The following is a 15,838-nucleotide window of genomic DNA, read 5'->3' as shown; positions in this document are numbered from 1 at the left end:
TCGAATTTGTAACTGCTTCTCTTTATGTTCGATGCAGTTAAATAACCTGTCAACTAACTGATTTTCATGAAGGATTAAATTAACTTTTTCTCATTTAATCTATGAAATGTCGGAAAATTTTGCCATCACTGTTTCCTTACATCCGATTGACACTTTCAGATCATTAGTCTTGTCCGACCAACAGCCCAAAAAGATTAAGTTACTGCCATAACAAGGCATGGAATCTTAAATTTAATGTACGAATATCTAAAATATTTTTTTTAGTTTGCTGTCATAAAATGTTTCTGTATGTGATTTTAGCAAAACCTAAAATTACTTAGTTATTTTTTAAATTGGTCCATCCATCCATCCATCCATCCATCCATCCATCCATCCATCCATCCATCCATCTCTTGTCTGCTGCTTATCCAGGTCCAGGAGATGTTTTATGATTCCTTAATTATATTAGTTAATAGGAGTTATTATTATTTACAGCTGGGAATAAAAAGTGTGATGTAATGTCAATAAAATCTGACTATGTGTGCCTTACATACTTTGGCCGGTATGACAGTAAACCAAGTTTGTGGCCTTTGATCCCTGCAGGACAAACCAGAGAACTTTTGGCCTTTTTGGTCAATAAATAACCAACCTGATTAATCAGTTATCTGCATAGTGGCAATTAATGCTTTGTTAATTGACTAAATTATTTCAGTTGTGAAGTGAGGTGAGCCCAGTGTCAGGGTCCTGATGATATTATGTGTGTGCAGGTGGAGGACCTTTCAGACGCAGCCTTCATCCAGCTCCATCAGCCGTATGAAGATCAGGAGCGCGCCCGCTGGACTTGGATGGCCTTGGCTCCGGCTAAGAGGAGGGGCAGCAGGTCACTACCACAACTATTACATGCAGTAAACTTATTAGTGTTTGATGGTCGACTATAGACGTGAAGCCTAAACGTCTCATTGTGGATTACCTCGTCCCTCAGGTCGTACAAATCTGTTGACGGCCGGACCACACCGTTGCTATGCGGGACCAACCCTCCCACCCCTCAGCCTGCGTCCCCAGACCCAGGCCACTGTCCCATGCTCCACGACTACAGCCACGTGCCGTCACCCATGAGTCCAGCCAGCCCCGACACCACCTCCAACCCCCACACACCCTGCTCTAGGGACTCTCATCGGCTGCTGTCCAGCGAGGACACGCGGTGCTCGACGCCAGACTTCACCTTCGAAGAGCGGGTTTGTACCATTATCGCTTGACATCACTCTTTCTTTTGTTCAACATCCGAGGGGTCTGAATATCAGCTACTTCCAGATTAAGACTCATTTCACTCGGAGATGTGGAAAACAAAATGTGTTTGAATTAGTGTTGAACAGTAAGTAATCTGTGGCTGATGAAAGTTTATGATGGATTCAAATCACCAAAAGAAGAGTCTAAATATTTCTGCATCATCAACATCAAGGTTTCAGACGCAATGCAAATAATAAAACTCTAAAAATGAAATCATTTCTTTTGTGTTTGTACACTTGGTGACCTGTTACTGGACCAGAGAATAGCTCAGGTTTTTTCTTTGAATGAGAGCTTACACAGCTTTGAAATCACCATGGAAACATGTGATATTATATGTGATTATATTAGTCTGATGACCGTCCTCTTACCTCCCACCCACATGAAGTATTGGCACACCTACAGATTTAGTCCCTCAGAAACATGTTACAGCACACATTTGTCAAAGTCTTTGTGTGGTGTTTCTTGGGGAGGTTTTGCTGGTTCTGGCAGCAGTGAACGGATTACACCAACATTTAATATTTCACTTCCATTAAAGGGCAATAAAAATAAAACGGACTTGAATTAAAGCAGGAGAGGCTGAGTTTAAATCTGTAGTATGAGTGGAAGTCCAAAACACATAAAGCAATAAATAGCAGATTTTCATTAGACCGCTCAGCTTCACATTGTCAGGGGCTGTTTTCTCAGACTTGACAAAAGATGACATAGAACAGTGTTCAGAGGCCGAGCAGCAGTTCCCACGACTACTTAACTGACCTTTTTATGTGTGAAATGAGTTGACTGCCCCTTTTTAATTGTCTGATTTTCTTAATCAGTTTCTTCCTCTGAACTGTGAATCCTACATGAACAGTTTTATTCCAAAGTTTGAACAATTTTCATATGACATTCGTCTTTATTTGTGATGTATTTTTACCCTTTATTGTCCCATTGGTTTAAAGAAGTCAGGGGTAAGTAACAAGAAAAATGTCATCCTGTGTTTCTGCGCATCAGTTATTTAGCAACATCTGAATCAGAATCACTAGACTGCTGAAGAGGTGTTTGACAGACGGTGCTGCAGCATAAACAAACTACACCCACAGATCTGATGAAGCAGGTTTTGACTTTTAAACTCTTTGTAATACCTTGGAGTGTTTCATTTCCCTACAACTTTAACTGTGAGGATGAGTGAAGGTCAAAGACAATTTATTAGTACAAGTGTGTGTGTTTGTGTTTCTGAATGGTCATACTTGAGTAAAGAGTTGACCTTCATTAATTCACTGGTGCACACTTTGGCTCTTTTGGGAGACTTGAATAGTGTTGCTCTCAGTTCATGTGAGAGAGAGAATACCGGCCACTTCATTGTTTCCTGGTTAGTCATTGTCTTCAAATACCTTGTTTTTCTCCTGTCAGTGGTCCGAACCCCAACAATAATGAGTTTACGCTCATGTATCACTAAGAAAAGCTGTGAATCCTCACATCTGTGAAGCTGGAACCAGGAAATGTTTGGCATTTTTCCTTACACGAAGAAACAATGGTCAAGTTTCTGTTGCCGCTCTCATTATTGCAGCTGTGTGGAAACAATTATAAAAGCCATGTTTTCAAGGTTTTAAGCAAACTCTGTTCTCTGGTGTTTTCAGACGGTAGCGCCGTGGGAGCGTCGCAGCTTCCCCTTGCCAGAAGACCCGGCCCCGGAGCCCGAGGCAGAGAGCGACCACCACATCAGGCCCAGAATGCGCAGCATCTCAGGTTGCCGAGCAACAGCCTACGGACGTCTGGATTCGGACGACATGGATCTGCCTTGTGATGACGATAACGGCCCCAAGCACAAGGCCTCCACCCACCGATGAATGACTGACAAGGCTGAGGTCGCCCGGCCCCCCATCCCACCCCTCCAGCACCCATTTACCCCCCACCCCACCACCACTCCTCTCTGGCATTAACAAGCAGAACCTCAAAGCAGAATAAGATATTAAATGGGTTCCTGTTGTTTGATATTCAAACATCAGTCTAATACTTTTCACAGTTTTTAGTGAACATTATGGAGATAGAAGCCTTTCCCTACACTTGTTTTTGTCACAGGAAAAAAAGGATAAATGTTAAAAAAAAATTAAAAAAAAAAAAAAAAGTATAAAACAACATGTTTCAAAAAATGATTTCTGTAGTAGGCTAAACAATGTACATGGGGGCTTAGTGGTGTTTCATATGTCGCGTGTACACTTGTAGCGCACTATGTAGCGGACTCCTCAAAATATGGCCAAAGGGTGTTTTCTATTGACTAGTTTGCTTGTAATTCCCATGTACATTTTTAGTGGAGTGACAAATAACAAAACAAGAAAAAATACCACCCTCTCCCCTCCTCATCCAAATAAACAGGTACATTTGAGATGTGGCCCCTCCTTCTCCCCCCCAGAGGTCGCCTGAAATCACCAGAGCACTTCTCCAACTGCCAAGTCTAGTTTTGTTGGTTTGCTTTTCTCTGTTTTTCATTCCTGACATGTTTTATTTGTATTTGTTCTGTCTGTTCCAGCGTAACACATTCTTTGTGTTTTTTGAATAGTAAAAATCATTCCTTTACAGTCTCTGTGGAGAGTGTCCAGCTCCCATCTCGCCCCGCAGCCTTTTTAACTCTCCTGTTCTGTTTTTCTTTTTTTTTTTGTTTTTGTTTTGTTTAAAAAGGGTGATGATAACGTACATACAGGACTGGGGTTGTCTTTTGAGCACTTGCCCTACAGAAAGCGCTGCTGCATGCTGAAAAACATGCTGATGTTAGTCTTATCACAACAGCACACAGTGAGACTTCCACTTATTAAAAAGAGAAAAAAGGAATAAATCACGGGATAATTTTTTACCATCTGCTAATTTCACTCCCTTCTCCTCAGTCATTGTTGTATTACAGAAGTCAAAATGTGGCAAAATAAAAACTTAACACACTTACCCCCCTCTCCCTTCCCCTTCCTCTTTTTTCTGGTTCAGCTTTTCTCCTGCAAACATTTCAAATGTAGCAGCTCTCAGCTAGAAGCCACCCTGAGCTCAGGTTCTTCAATTTAAGGGAATATTTTCTGCTGTTTAATAGTTTCACTTTCAGATTAATCAGATCCAGACTACTGTGTTGCAAGATGGGATATTTTGTTTTCACCACCCCGTAATGTCCATATAACCACACTCTTGCTCCCCCACCCCCTCCTCTCCTGTCACCCTAATTGCTATGCAAAAAAAATCTATGGTTGTTTTTCATTTTACACCTCTTTTTATGCCACAGCCATTCAATCACTGTTTTTTCTTTTGTAGTTGAGCAAGATGTCGATGTACCTGTTCGATTGTTGCAGCAGTTAACCTAATCAAAAAGCAGAATTGTTTTTTCTTTTTTGTAAATAGTACCATTAAAACATTTATGTTTAACTTGGTGCAGTTGTTCTGGCCTCAAGTCCTTCAGTGTCAAACGTGTCTTAAATCACTGGAGTCAGTAGTTTACACTTTATCATATCTGTTCTGTGCATCTATAAAATCATTGCATTGAAGGTTTGTAGCATAAAAAAGTGAACATGTGAGAAGGGCTTCTTGAAGTGGGGTTGCGTGAGGTAGTTATTTTTTATTTAACTGATGAGATTTTTTTCTGTGGGCGTTTTTTTAGGGGTTCTGCAATATTTGCTATATTTGGAATACTCTCACCACTTTATCTTGCTGTCAAACAGCCCTTTCTTTTGAACTTCCTTTTTTCCAATCGTTGAACCTCCGTATTCCGACTCAAAAGCGCAACAACACGCTTAACGGTGGATCTGCGGGGAACTACAATGACAGCCATAGGTGCGCTTGTGCGCAGTAATACACTAGTTAAACTGTTGGACCTGCACATAATTTGAGCGATGTGTTGCTGGGGTCGGTAAAAAAAAAAAGTATTTTAGCCACTTAAAAAATGCCAAATGAATAAATAAATAAATTTAAATATTTTCACTGCTTTATCTAGTAAAACAGCCATTTCCTTTTGAACTACATTTTTCGACCGTTGAACTACCGTGTTCCTATGCTCAAGCCCCCAAGGTTTTATTTCAGACGTGGAGGCAGTTTATATCTGATCTCTGGTGACCTTTGGAGGTCATTGACCTCAGCTTTGAATTTTTCCAGGTTTTGCCCAATTTCTCCATTATCATGTATATCTTTGCTAAAATTGCATAAAGATGAGTATTTGCTCCTGTGGCTGTGTATAATAATTTTGCTTAGAGCACCATTTTTGCAGGGAGACTGCAGACTCCATTTCCAGGTGCTAAGGTAGCTGTAGCTTGTTAAAAATATGGACAACTTCTGCTGTGTGTTACTGTGGAATCACATGACTAGCTAGCACATTAGCATAAGCATTCTAATCAGAAGCTAGCATGCTAGTTTGGTCTGGACCACACTCATTACTCCAGCTGGCTCTGCCCTGTACCAGAGGTCACATCTGAAATGCCTCCACGTCTGAAAATAAACTCCATGGTTTATAGAAACACTGGAGAAAGTTTTGTGCTTTAGTCATAAAATGCACGATAACGTTCACAAACTTATGAACAACGTCATGGTATAGTAAGTTATAAAAATGGCATAGTATACTAAGGTATAAAAAGTCATACTAAGGCATACAAAGTCATTATAGTCAGACATAAAAATGGCATAGTATAGGAAATCAGAAAAACGTCATAGTATAGTAAGGCACAGGAGATAGAGTGGGTCGTCGAAGTGTCCTCGGACAAGAAATGGTGTTAATGGGGTGCGATTTGTGTTGCCCTCCTTCAACGACAACTGTGACTTCATAGCATTTATTTTCAAATACACATATACAGCAACAAGAATCATCATAAACCAGTTATTGATAAAATGCACAATAACGAGAACAATCACATTTCCACAACTGTACAGCGTCAGAATGAACCAAAAAAAAAAATGAGTGATGAGTTTTTCCTTACTGCAGAAACCTCTCCAAACAGCTCCAGTACCTTAAACTGGGAACTACTCCCACCCCTCAGCCACTCATGTCTGTCCTGCACATCGAGAGGAAATGTGGTCTACTGGAGAAAAAAAGATCCGAGAATTTACTGTAGCATGCAGATAATGTTGCTAGCACACGCTTAAGTCCTACAAGTCTGTTCTTTTAAATGAAAAGTAGCATCTTTGCAATCATAGAGATAAAATACTGTTTTTATATCTATGTTGGCAATACATGGTAAACACACACAGTTTGGGAGCAAAGTGTGGGACTTCTTGACTCTTTATCACAATCTGTGAGTGAAGGTTAGCACCACCCACACACACACACACAATTTTTTTTAGTCAGTATATCCTTCAGAATCCAGAGAGCATATCATATATAAACAGGATATACAAAGAGACCACTTTGTGAAGGGGAGGCAACAAGCAGACGGCTGTTTCTCACATGAGGTGCATGCAAGAAGTTGTTTTACTCATAGTGATGAATCATATTGAGGAATATTGATCAACATCTTTGAGCACATGAACTGAGTGTCTTACAAATTGAGAAAAAAACAGGAAACTGGTAACAAATCCCCAGCTGGTTGTTTCATTCAAATATAAAATACAAGGCTCTTTACAACAACGCCTCACAGGAAAAAGAAATGTTTGTTCACCTGAAAAGTTGAAATCTCTTCTAATCTCCCTTTATGAGATACACCATGTAGCCAAAAGTATGTGGACATGCCTCTCAATTTAATTTAATTTTGAGTGCTTTTGGTAATAATTTGGGCTTATTTAATTCAAATTAAGAAAATAATATATACAATATTTTAGACGAATGGTTCCCAGCATCAGGGTTGAGACTCCACTAGGGGGCGTGAGATGATTAACAGGAAAGTAAAGTAGAACAAAAACATGTTTCAGTTGCACAGAATCATCTTGAGTTTCCTATAATCTTTGTTTTTGGCTTGAAAATATTCATGAAAAAAATGGTCATACCTGTGGACATTGCTTCATTTAGAAGATAAATTATTTACTGCTTTAATATGAATGAAATAATGAAAAAAAGAAAAGCTGTGTCCTTAATAAAGATTGAATGAATGAATGAATGAATGAATGAATACAAACTGAACCAAGATAATTTGCATGTTCCTGTTTTCCAAGTTGATATGGTGATATTTTAACAAAACATAAGGGGGAAAATGGGGCATTAACTTCCTAAAACTTTACAGTCATTGCAACAGAATATCTTAAGTATATCTGTATATCTATATATTAAATGACGTCAGATTTAACCAGGATATGTATGGAGATAAAATAATTCTTCACACACTGCAAACACAAAAGGTCGACGCCTGTTTTAGACGATAGTGTTTCCAACTTTGTGGCGAGCACCAAATCTGGTGGAAAGCCTGAAACCAGACGAGTGGATGTTTGTTATAGCACCATATTAAAGCCCATGGTTTTGGAGGTAAAACTGAGGTGTCCACATAATGTTGGCCAGTGTGTAGTAGTGCAGCCTTTTCTTTGCCAGGAACTCAAGCGTTAAAATCTGTGAAGATAAGAACAACCAGCTGAGAGCCACATCCTGATGAATCCTGTGTCTCTTTATGTTCAGTGCTGTAGATGTGACTCAATGCTGTACAGTTTCTCTCGTTGCTCACTTTAGCAGAAAATCCCTCATCTCAACTTGGCCCAGTCAACCCACCATCCATCCATCTGCCCTGCAACACACCCATATTCACTCCTGTAGAGTACATTTTAAAACACTAGCTTTTCCAAACCTTTTAAAGCGCGACTATGTAACTCTTAACTGAAGAAAAAAACACAATCTTCTTCTGACAGTTCTGAAAAGTTGAATTAACAAGCAACGAAACGGACTTCGCTCGAATCATCATGCTCAGCGGTTTTGTTGCTACAGCCGCACTCGGTCTGGTGTGACCAGTAGCTTAAAGCCACTGAAATGATGTTACGATTCTTCTAAACTCGTGCTACTGTTACAATAGCTTAGCATTTCAGCTAAATGCTAATTAGCGGTCGTAGCATTCAGCATAATCACAAAAAGTGGCCTCAGTTTAGCAGAAGTTACGTAGCCACGCTTTAAGACTGATTAACTGCGATTAAACATTATTTATTCTACCTACCTTTAAGTGCATACAGCAGTTTAAATACTGATGAACTCGTCCTGTCTCTCGACAATTTTGGCCATGAAAGTTACACTTTAAAACGCATTAAGGTTAATTCTCCTCCTTGTACGTCAAGCTTTAGCGCATTTACAATAGAGCAGTAACAAAACAAAAAAAAAAATGAACACTGACAGTAGCAGGCACAATACAAATGTTTCTTCATATCAAATACATGTCATATCCACAGAGTACGATTATAAAACTGTGCCCAACACAAGTTTCTACTCTAGCTGTTGTTTTTTTCTTTTTTAAATCCAGGTAGCACCCCCCTGCCGTCACCTACGGTAGCTCGAGGTGCAGCACATGTCGGGACTAAACAAAGCAAAGACAGCAGTGAGGTCTGAAAGCATCTTTTCTGCCTTTTAACGAGAAATTTGCTACTTTTCTTTTAACGTTTTTTTTCCCTCAGACGCCCCCTCGCCACTGTACCCTGTAACTGGACCCCAACAGTCTGCGTTTCCCTCCTTTTTCCAGGTTCTGTATCTCTATATTTTAAAAACAAAACATGAGGGGACACCCATCGAAGGGGACAAAACTAAAGGGTTTACAGTCCGCGTGACAGGTCTTAAATCAGATTCACCAGGACATGTGTAGATATAAAAGAAAGGAGGATTTTGCTCTGCTGGGGCGCTTTAACTCTTAAAGGGACACTTACAAAAGGTAGAAATCATAGCGAATAAAGAGATCAAAGACCACAGAGAGAAATTAAATTCATTTTGGCCTACTTGTTAATCCGTATTTTTTTCTCATTACTCTACTAGTAATGGCTGAAAAACAGTTTGAAAGGTTAGTGAAGGGTAAACAGTGATGATGGGTAGCTAAAAAAGTCCTGTGAAAATAATGAGGAAGGCATCACAACTCCTCTACGTGGTCGTGTTTTTGAGGTGAAGGAGGAGGAGGAGGAGGAGGAGGAGGAAGGAGGAGGAGGGAGGAGGTGGGTGCATTCACAAGCCTTGCTTGGCCAGAGAGGCGGACACCTGGTCGGCCAGCGTGGAGAGCTGCGGAGAGTCGGCCATGTTGATGCTGCCGGAGGAGGACACGGTGCTGAGCTGGTGGGGGGAGTCTTCCAAAGAGACGATCTCGGCACCGTGGTCAGTACGGGCCTTGGCTGTCTCACGGAAGGTCAGTTTGTGGCTCTCAATCTGCGGCGAGATCACAGGTGAGAGTCAGACATGCTGGAGGCTGCTACACTTTCATTCAGTGATCGAAACACAGAGGTGTATGGTGGCTGACAAGGGTGAACGGGCTGCAACGGCCCAAAACACTTCCAAAATGAGAAACACGCTGCAAATTCAGAAACGATGCAGATTCAAAAACACACAAACCCCCAAAACAAATGCAACAGAAAAAAGCGCTGCATATTCAGACTAGACAACAGAAGTGCTGCAGGCCTCTAGGGGGAGCGCTCAGTGGAACACCTTGACCTTCTGTATTTGCAGCGTGTTTGCTGTTAATGTCTTTGTTTTGGCTTCCTGCAGCACGTTTTGCTGTATTCGTTTTGTATTTTTGTAGGTGTTTTGGAATCTGCATCGTTTATGGATCGCAGCTTGTTTCTCCAGTTGGATTTAAAAAATTTTGAAATTTTAATATGCGTTTTATTTATTTGTTTTATACCTTATTATTGTTTTTACATATTTTATTGCCTCTTTTCATTTACTGTCAGATCTTTATGTATGTTGTTGATTTGAGATGTTTTATTTATGCTGCTCAGGACTTTTCTTTTATCTGGCTTTACTTTTTTCTTGTAAAGCACTTTGTAACGATGTTAATAAAAGTGCTATATGAAGTTATTATTATTATTACTTGTGTATATTCAGTGTGAAAGCTTTTTTTGGTCACTGTAATCAGTCTTGCTCTTCACACTGGCAGTGAAAATGTCTCTTTAAGGTGATCTCAGTCAGAACAACAATTTGGAAGATAAACACTTGATTTAAGTAAGAAAATTTTAATGCTACAGTATATTTTAGACAATAGTTTTCTTTCAACTTTGTGTAAATAGTTTGCTGTTTATCTCTTTCCTGTTTCAACATGACAGCACCAGCTCCATAAAGAACTGGTTTTCCCAGTTTGGTGTGAAGAACTTGACTGGTCCTGCCCTCAAACCTAATCCAGCACCTTCTGGATGAACTGGACTGAGAGCCAGACCTCATCATCCAACATCCTGCCTTCAACTACATCCACATCCACATATAGGTGTAACGTTTGGGTGCCCACATTGTTAAAATGTCAGAATGTTTTTGGTCGTAATAAAACCTGGTTACAACAAACATCCACAGAAAAAAACCCAAACTAAAACCTGTGATGAAAGAACGACCAGATTTCAGAAACATTTCTGCTGTTGCTGCTGGTGAATACTTACAGGAGTCCTCAATCTTTATGAGGGGGTTCGTCAGGATGGGTGTGTTGGGTGCTGAAGGGACAGTCTGGGGTGACAGAGGGGGGGTGACAGCGGGGGAGGGGATGGAGGGGCTGCCTGAGGTGCTCCCCTCTGCGTCCTTCCCCTTCTCCCTCTACAGAGGAGCCCCAGCAAAAAAGGGAATGAACAAGGCATGCAACAAAAACACACGATGGTTTCAACAGAAATCAAAGCAACTAAACATGAAAAAAATAAAAAGATCATGATAAAACTGAGGATTTATACTGAACTGGATGGAGAAGATGGAGGCGTCTGAAGCTCAAAGTAAAAAGACGAAAGGTGATGATGAGAAACTCAGGAGGGAAGGATGAGATGAATGAGTGGAGGGTGTGTGAGGGTGAGCAGAGCTCAGCGATGTTTTATTTTTATAAGCTCTAATCATGGATGTGTTTGTGTGGAAACCTTGTAAAATCAGTGTTGATAAATCTAACATCGATGCTGCTGTAAGAACGTAGATGAGTCTCCAGCAGATGAGGCTTTGACCATGCAACAGGCAGAACATGACAGTCACAACAGGGGCACCATGTTGGCGTCTGATATATACAGGAAGTAAATCTTGTGTTTTTAACCTAAAGTCTGGCTGAGGTGTTTTTACCTTCCTCAGTCCTCCTCCGGGAACGTGGCCGATGTTGTCCAGAGAACCGACCTTAGACTGGACTTTGAACTCCAGCTTCTCATTTTTGATCTCCACATTTCCACCACCTAACCAAAACAGAAAACATAAAATATGTTCAAATACATTTGCAATTATACATAGAAATAAGACATTGTTTAGCTGTTTAGCTCTAGCCATAACCCTTTTTTTGGTAATTTCCTATAACTTTTTTTCTTTATTTACGAAAGGTGAACAAAGACCAGTGGTGGAAGAATAACTCAGATCCTCTCCTTTAAGTAATATCAGCTAAAATGAATTCAATTGCTCAGCAGCAATTTACTGGTGTAGTTGCTTGAGGTGGAGCTGGTTATAACTACTTATACTGTTATTACAGTTAGTTCAGTCCAGTGGGTCCCAGTCTGAGAGCCCAAGGAAAAAGAAAAAGCAAAGATTTGATGAACAAAACTGTGTTCATTCTTTTTTAACTTTTCTCCAAATCTTTGCTCTTTTTGTGAAAGATTGGACCATTTCCCCCTTTGTGACTCAATTATTTAGAAGAAACCAAGAGAAGAAAAGAAGTGGAACTAAACTCAAAAACACCTGAAACATCTAGACACACAAACCAAACACACTTTATCTTTAACAATGTTCTGTATTTTACACGTTTATCGTGTTATTTTTTAAATAAAATCTGACTCTGAAAACAAACTGGTAACTATACAGTATCTGTAAAATATTCGTAGTAAAGGTATTGCTCTATAGAGTATGTACTTCTTTTCCACCACTGTAGAACACCTGAGCCAGCTTCATTCACTGATGAAGACTGAGAGATGTAACTGAAAGCTCTTCAAAGCCAGTAAGTAAACCTTTGAGTATTTTGATGCTTATACTGTTCCCAAAGGTCAAGAAGGAACTTGCTGAAAATAACGTTTCACAATGAAATTACATTAAATCACTGTCTTTGAATAACATATTTGCTTTTCATTTAAAGATTCATAGTTTTTTGTTGGTCTTTTTGAATTTAAAACCACAACATCTGACAAAATGACATTTCACCTGGTTTGTAACGAATGTTGTCTTTCGATCCACACTTCGATGTGACGGTGCTCAGGTCGATCTTTTTGTGCACGATTTGAATCTGCGAAGAGAACAAAGCAGAAAAACACTGGTTCAGTTGGAGTAAACAGAGAAACGAAAGTTCACACTCAGTTTGCATGCAGGTAGAGAGGAGCTGATCCTGTTAGTCTTCTACTGATTAACACTGTCATCAAAGAGGGAAAACAGATCGTTAAAACACTGGATTAGATATTGAAGTTTTGTATCACTGACTGTGAGCATTAAAACCTTCACGAGACAGTTTCATGTTAAAAATATGAATTAATTCTAGCTTTTATTTGATCATAATCTGCATTTTGAACATGCCCTGCTCCTGTTAACTGTCGCCATGCATCACAGTTCAAGTCTAAAATGATCTCATCTCGGGTCCTCCTGTCATGGCCGATCTTCTCGTAACACAAAGCGCCATGTCCCTCTCGGCTGAGGTCACAGCCACAACAACAGGCGCAGTTTGTCGGAGGATAGAGACTCTTTGTTACTGTGCAGAGGCTCCTTCTCTTTACGTGTTGACGGCACGATTAATTCACTTCACCATGAGAGAATTAAGACGTTTAGCAACTCGAGGACCAGTTTAAATATAAAACACCCACACACAGGATTCATGCATGTTGGTTGAGGGGCTGGTTTGGGTGGTAGAAACTCTTGAACACTGATCACAGTCAAACCGACAAGCACAGATTTAACAGAGTTATCAAGCTTACATTAGACCATGAGCATTACATAACACTGTGAGCTGTGACAGCAGATGCATTGTGAGCACGGTACACTGACAAAAACACTGATTTAAGGAGCTATGTGTACATTTTGCTATTGCTACATAGCTAACATTAGCAATAGCAGCTGTTTATTTACTCGTCTTGGCAACAGCTTCACCTATCATTGCATTTAAAAGACAAGAGGTTATAATGCGTCCTCTTCAGGGCAGACTGGACGCTACAGTGACTCGGTATCGGAAAAGTGACGAGAGAGGCTAGCTGATTAACATGCTAACTTCAGGAGAAAAAAAGAAGTAAAAAATCAGAATTGAGGGTTAAATGCTGAACTTGCAATGTTTGTTCTAGATTGGTAAGATATGGAGGACCCACTAGGGGCTAAAAGGAAACGCTTTTTTGTTTGTTTTTTGCTATAGAGATTTTTTATTTGCCTTTTAACATAATCATGAAAACACAATTATCAAGGATAATAAAAAAAAAAAAAAACAATATATGACAAAAGAACAACAGCGACAACAAAGGAGAAAAAACAAGAAATGAGAGTTATAACACAGAAGTTAATAAATAAAAGATAGCTTCGTCATTTAGCTTCTCCTTTTATAGCATCATCATAGGAGAAGCTAAATAACTAAGCTAATCGATTAGGTAAGAGGAAACGGAAAAGCAGCTGGAAAAAATGAAATGGAATCCAGGTATGTATTCCCATTTTTACGATGCCTTTTCAAATAGTTTCTCAAATTCTTTTATTTATTCATAAATTAATAAATGTATTTCTAAATAGGTTTTATGTTTTATGCTGATTTTGTAAATCCAGTTTTAAATATTAAGTATTTATTAATCGATTAATTGTTCATTTTTTAAATTCTTTCTACAATTCCCATGTTTAATGCCTATTAAAATATGAAATCAAAGAAATGATTTATCACTTTTCCTGTGACATCCCTGGTCCTCCACAGTAAGTAAACAACTGTTAATGCTAATGTTGGCTATGTAGCAAAAGCAAAACTTGCACTTGCTCCTTCAAAATCTAAACTACTGGTAGTAGAGTAAATGTAGAGCTGTCAGTATGAAATGCCCAGGCCTGTCCATAAGTGTAATGATAAGACTGTTAATAGGAGGTGTTAACAGGTCTGAGAGTCAGGAGGAAATGGGCCGGACAGACAGGAGGTTTCGTGCTCCTCTGTGAAGATGCATTCAGTAGAAGCAAGAAGAAGGGTTTTTGGCAGTAGCTGCAGCTCACCCTTATTCATCTACTCACATTGCCACCACCGGGTACATGTTTTATATTATCTTTGGAGCCACACCGGGACTGCACATTGCTTAAGTCCAGCTTCTTATCAAGAATTTGTACCTGGAAAGTCGATATGTGGGGAAAAGAGACGGTTAACCTGGAGGAAGCAACAGCAGCAGCAGCAGAGCTGCGAATGAGGACCACTGCTGGAGAGGAAATTAGATCTTGGATGGGACGAGTTTGAGGCTCAAGGGAGTGAGAGCTAACCAGGGAACATGGCTGTTTAAAGAGGACAGGGGAAGGACTTCAAATCTCTTTTTAACAAGTGTTGGTGTGATGATCATAACTGCTGAGATGAGGAGATCCCTTAGTTACTGACATTAACCCCTCCGGATACATGTTTGAGTGTGACTTTGGAGCCACACTTAGACTGCACTTTACTATACTCCACCTTCAGGGTCAAGTATTTCAGAGGTTTTCAAACTGTGAGGAGGGAGACAAGTGAGCAGTGTTGACAGATCTGAGAATCATCGGTAAAAAATTTTAATTAGAGCTTAAATATCAGTATAATTAAATATGTTTATACAGTTTCTAAGCCACTTGGATAATGTTACATTAAATGCTCAAGGTTTTCTTTTATGTGAACGGATTTAAAACATGTATTCAGCGAGCTACAACTGGATTTATTAATTTATTTACATTTTGGAAAATGAACTATGCCGAATTAACAATTAGTAGTTCCTGTGTGTAATTTATCAATGGATGTACAGACAACTACCAGTGGATCAGTTTGACACTGAAGAAAACTTAAAAACATGATGGTTCTCAGTTCTGAGAGGCTGCGACAGCTCAGGGAGTAAAATCATACTTATTCTCTGAGTCATAACTCAGTCAAATCAGGACACACTGACATGATACACATATTTTTTATAATCAGTGTGACAGATCATTTGCATTAAATCCAATTTCCATAGTGAATAAAATGTCCATAAATCTGCTTAGAAATAAAAAAAATGCTCCTTATAACTCCTGAAACCTGAGAATCATCACGTATTTATATTTTACTTAGTATTAAAGTATTTCAGTGATAATTGTCTGCATCCAACAATTTGGCTCAAATTGTAGTCCCAAAATGATGGGAATTGTAGTTTGTAGCATGATTATCCCACAAATAAAAGTAAAACACAAAACAACAATAAGATCCATTAATATTAAATGTTTACATGTTGCACTATCAATATTTTTTTGACATTACAAAGGCTCAGAATCTCGCATCAGCATGGTTCATATACAGATATTTGTGTAGGAAACCTGTATTCATACAGATGTGCAGGTGGAGGGTGGTGGACGTGCAGCTGTTTTGATTTTGTCTGTGTGTCTTTGTGTGTGTGTGTGTGG

General features: G+C 39.5%; 2 protein-coding genes across 11 annotated transcripts in view; one reads left to right on the top strand and one right to left on the bottom strand.

Annotated features, from left to right (window-relative positions):
• Positions 1-4,646, top strand: part of LOC111655410 (KAT8 regulatory NSL complex subunit 1) — a 30,703-nt gene extending 26,057 nt beyond the window's left edge. For all 4 annotated transcript variants that reach the window (XM_023406807.2, XM_023406809.2, XM_023406808.2 and 1 more), the window contains 3 exons: positions 747-859; positions 962-1,214; positions 2,880-4,646. In XM_023406807.2, coding sequence (XP_023262575.1) covers positions 747-859; positions 962-1,214; positions 2,880-3,089 — 576 coding nt within the window. In that variant the 3' untranslated portion in view covers positions 3,090-4,646. The remainder of the gene's footprint in view (positions 1-746; positions 860-961; positions 1,215-2,879) is intronic.
• Positions 4,647-6,016: 1,370 nt separating this feature from the next.
• LOC111655403 (uncharacterized) overlaps positions 6,017-15,838 on the bottom strand; it is a 33,467-nt gene continuing 23,645 nt past the window's right edge. For 4 of the 7 annotated variants that reach the window (XM_087174127.1, XM_087174126.1, XM_087174128.1 and 1 more), the window contains 4 exons: positions 14,468-14,560; positions 12,437-12,518; positions 11,381-11,487; positions 6,017-9,511 (listed from right to left, as the gene is read on the bottom strand). In XM_087174127.1, coding sequence (XP_087030253.1) covers positions 9,314-9,511; positions 11,381-11,487; positions 12,437-12,518; positions 14,468-14,560 — 480 coding nt within the window. In that variant the 3' untranslated portion in view covers positions 6,017-9,313. Of the gene's footprint in view, positions 9,512-10,728; positions 10,880-11,380; positions 11,488-12,436; positions 12,519-14,467; positions 14,561-15,838 lie in introns of all 7 variants that reach the window. The other 3 variants (XM_023406797.2, XM_023406772.2, XM_087174124.1) reach the window with 2 other exon arrangements.

The sequence above is a fragment of the Seriola lalandi genome, unplaced genomic scaffold, assembly GCF_002814215.2.
Source record: "Seriola lalandi dorsalis isolate HSWRI2012SDOR001 ecotype SW California unplaced genomic scaffold, Sedor1 jcf7180002054317, whole genome shotgun sequence".
Taxonomy (NCBI): Eukaryota; Metazoa; Chordata; class Actinopteri; order Carangiformes; family Carangidae; genus Seriola; species Seriola lalandi.
This window is presented reverse-complemented; position numbering and strand designations above follow the sequence as displayed.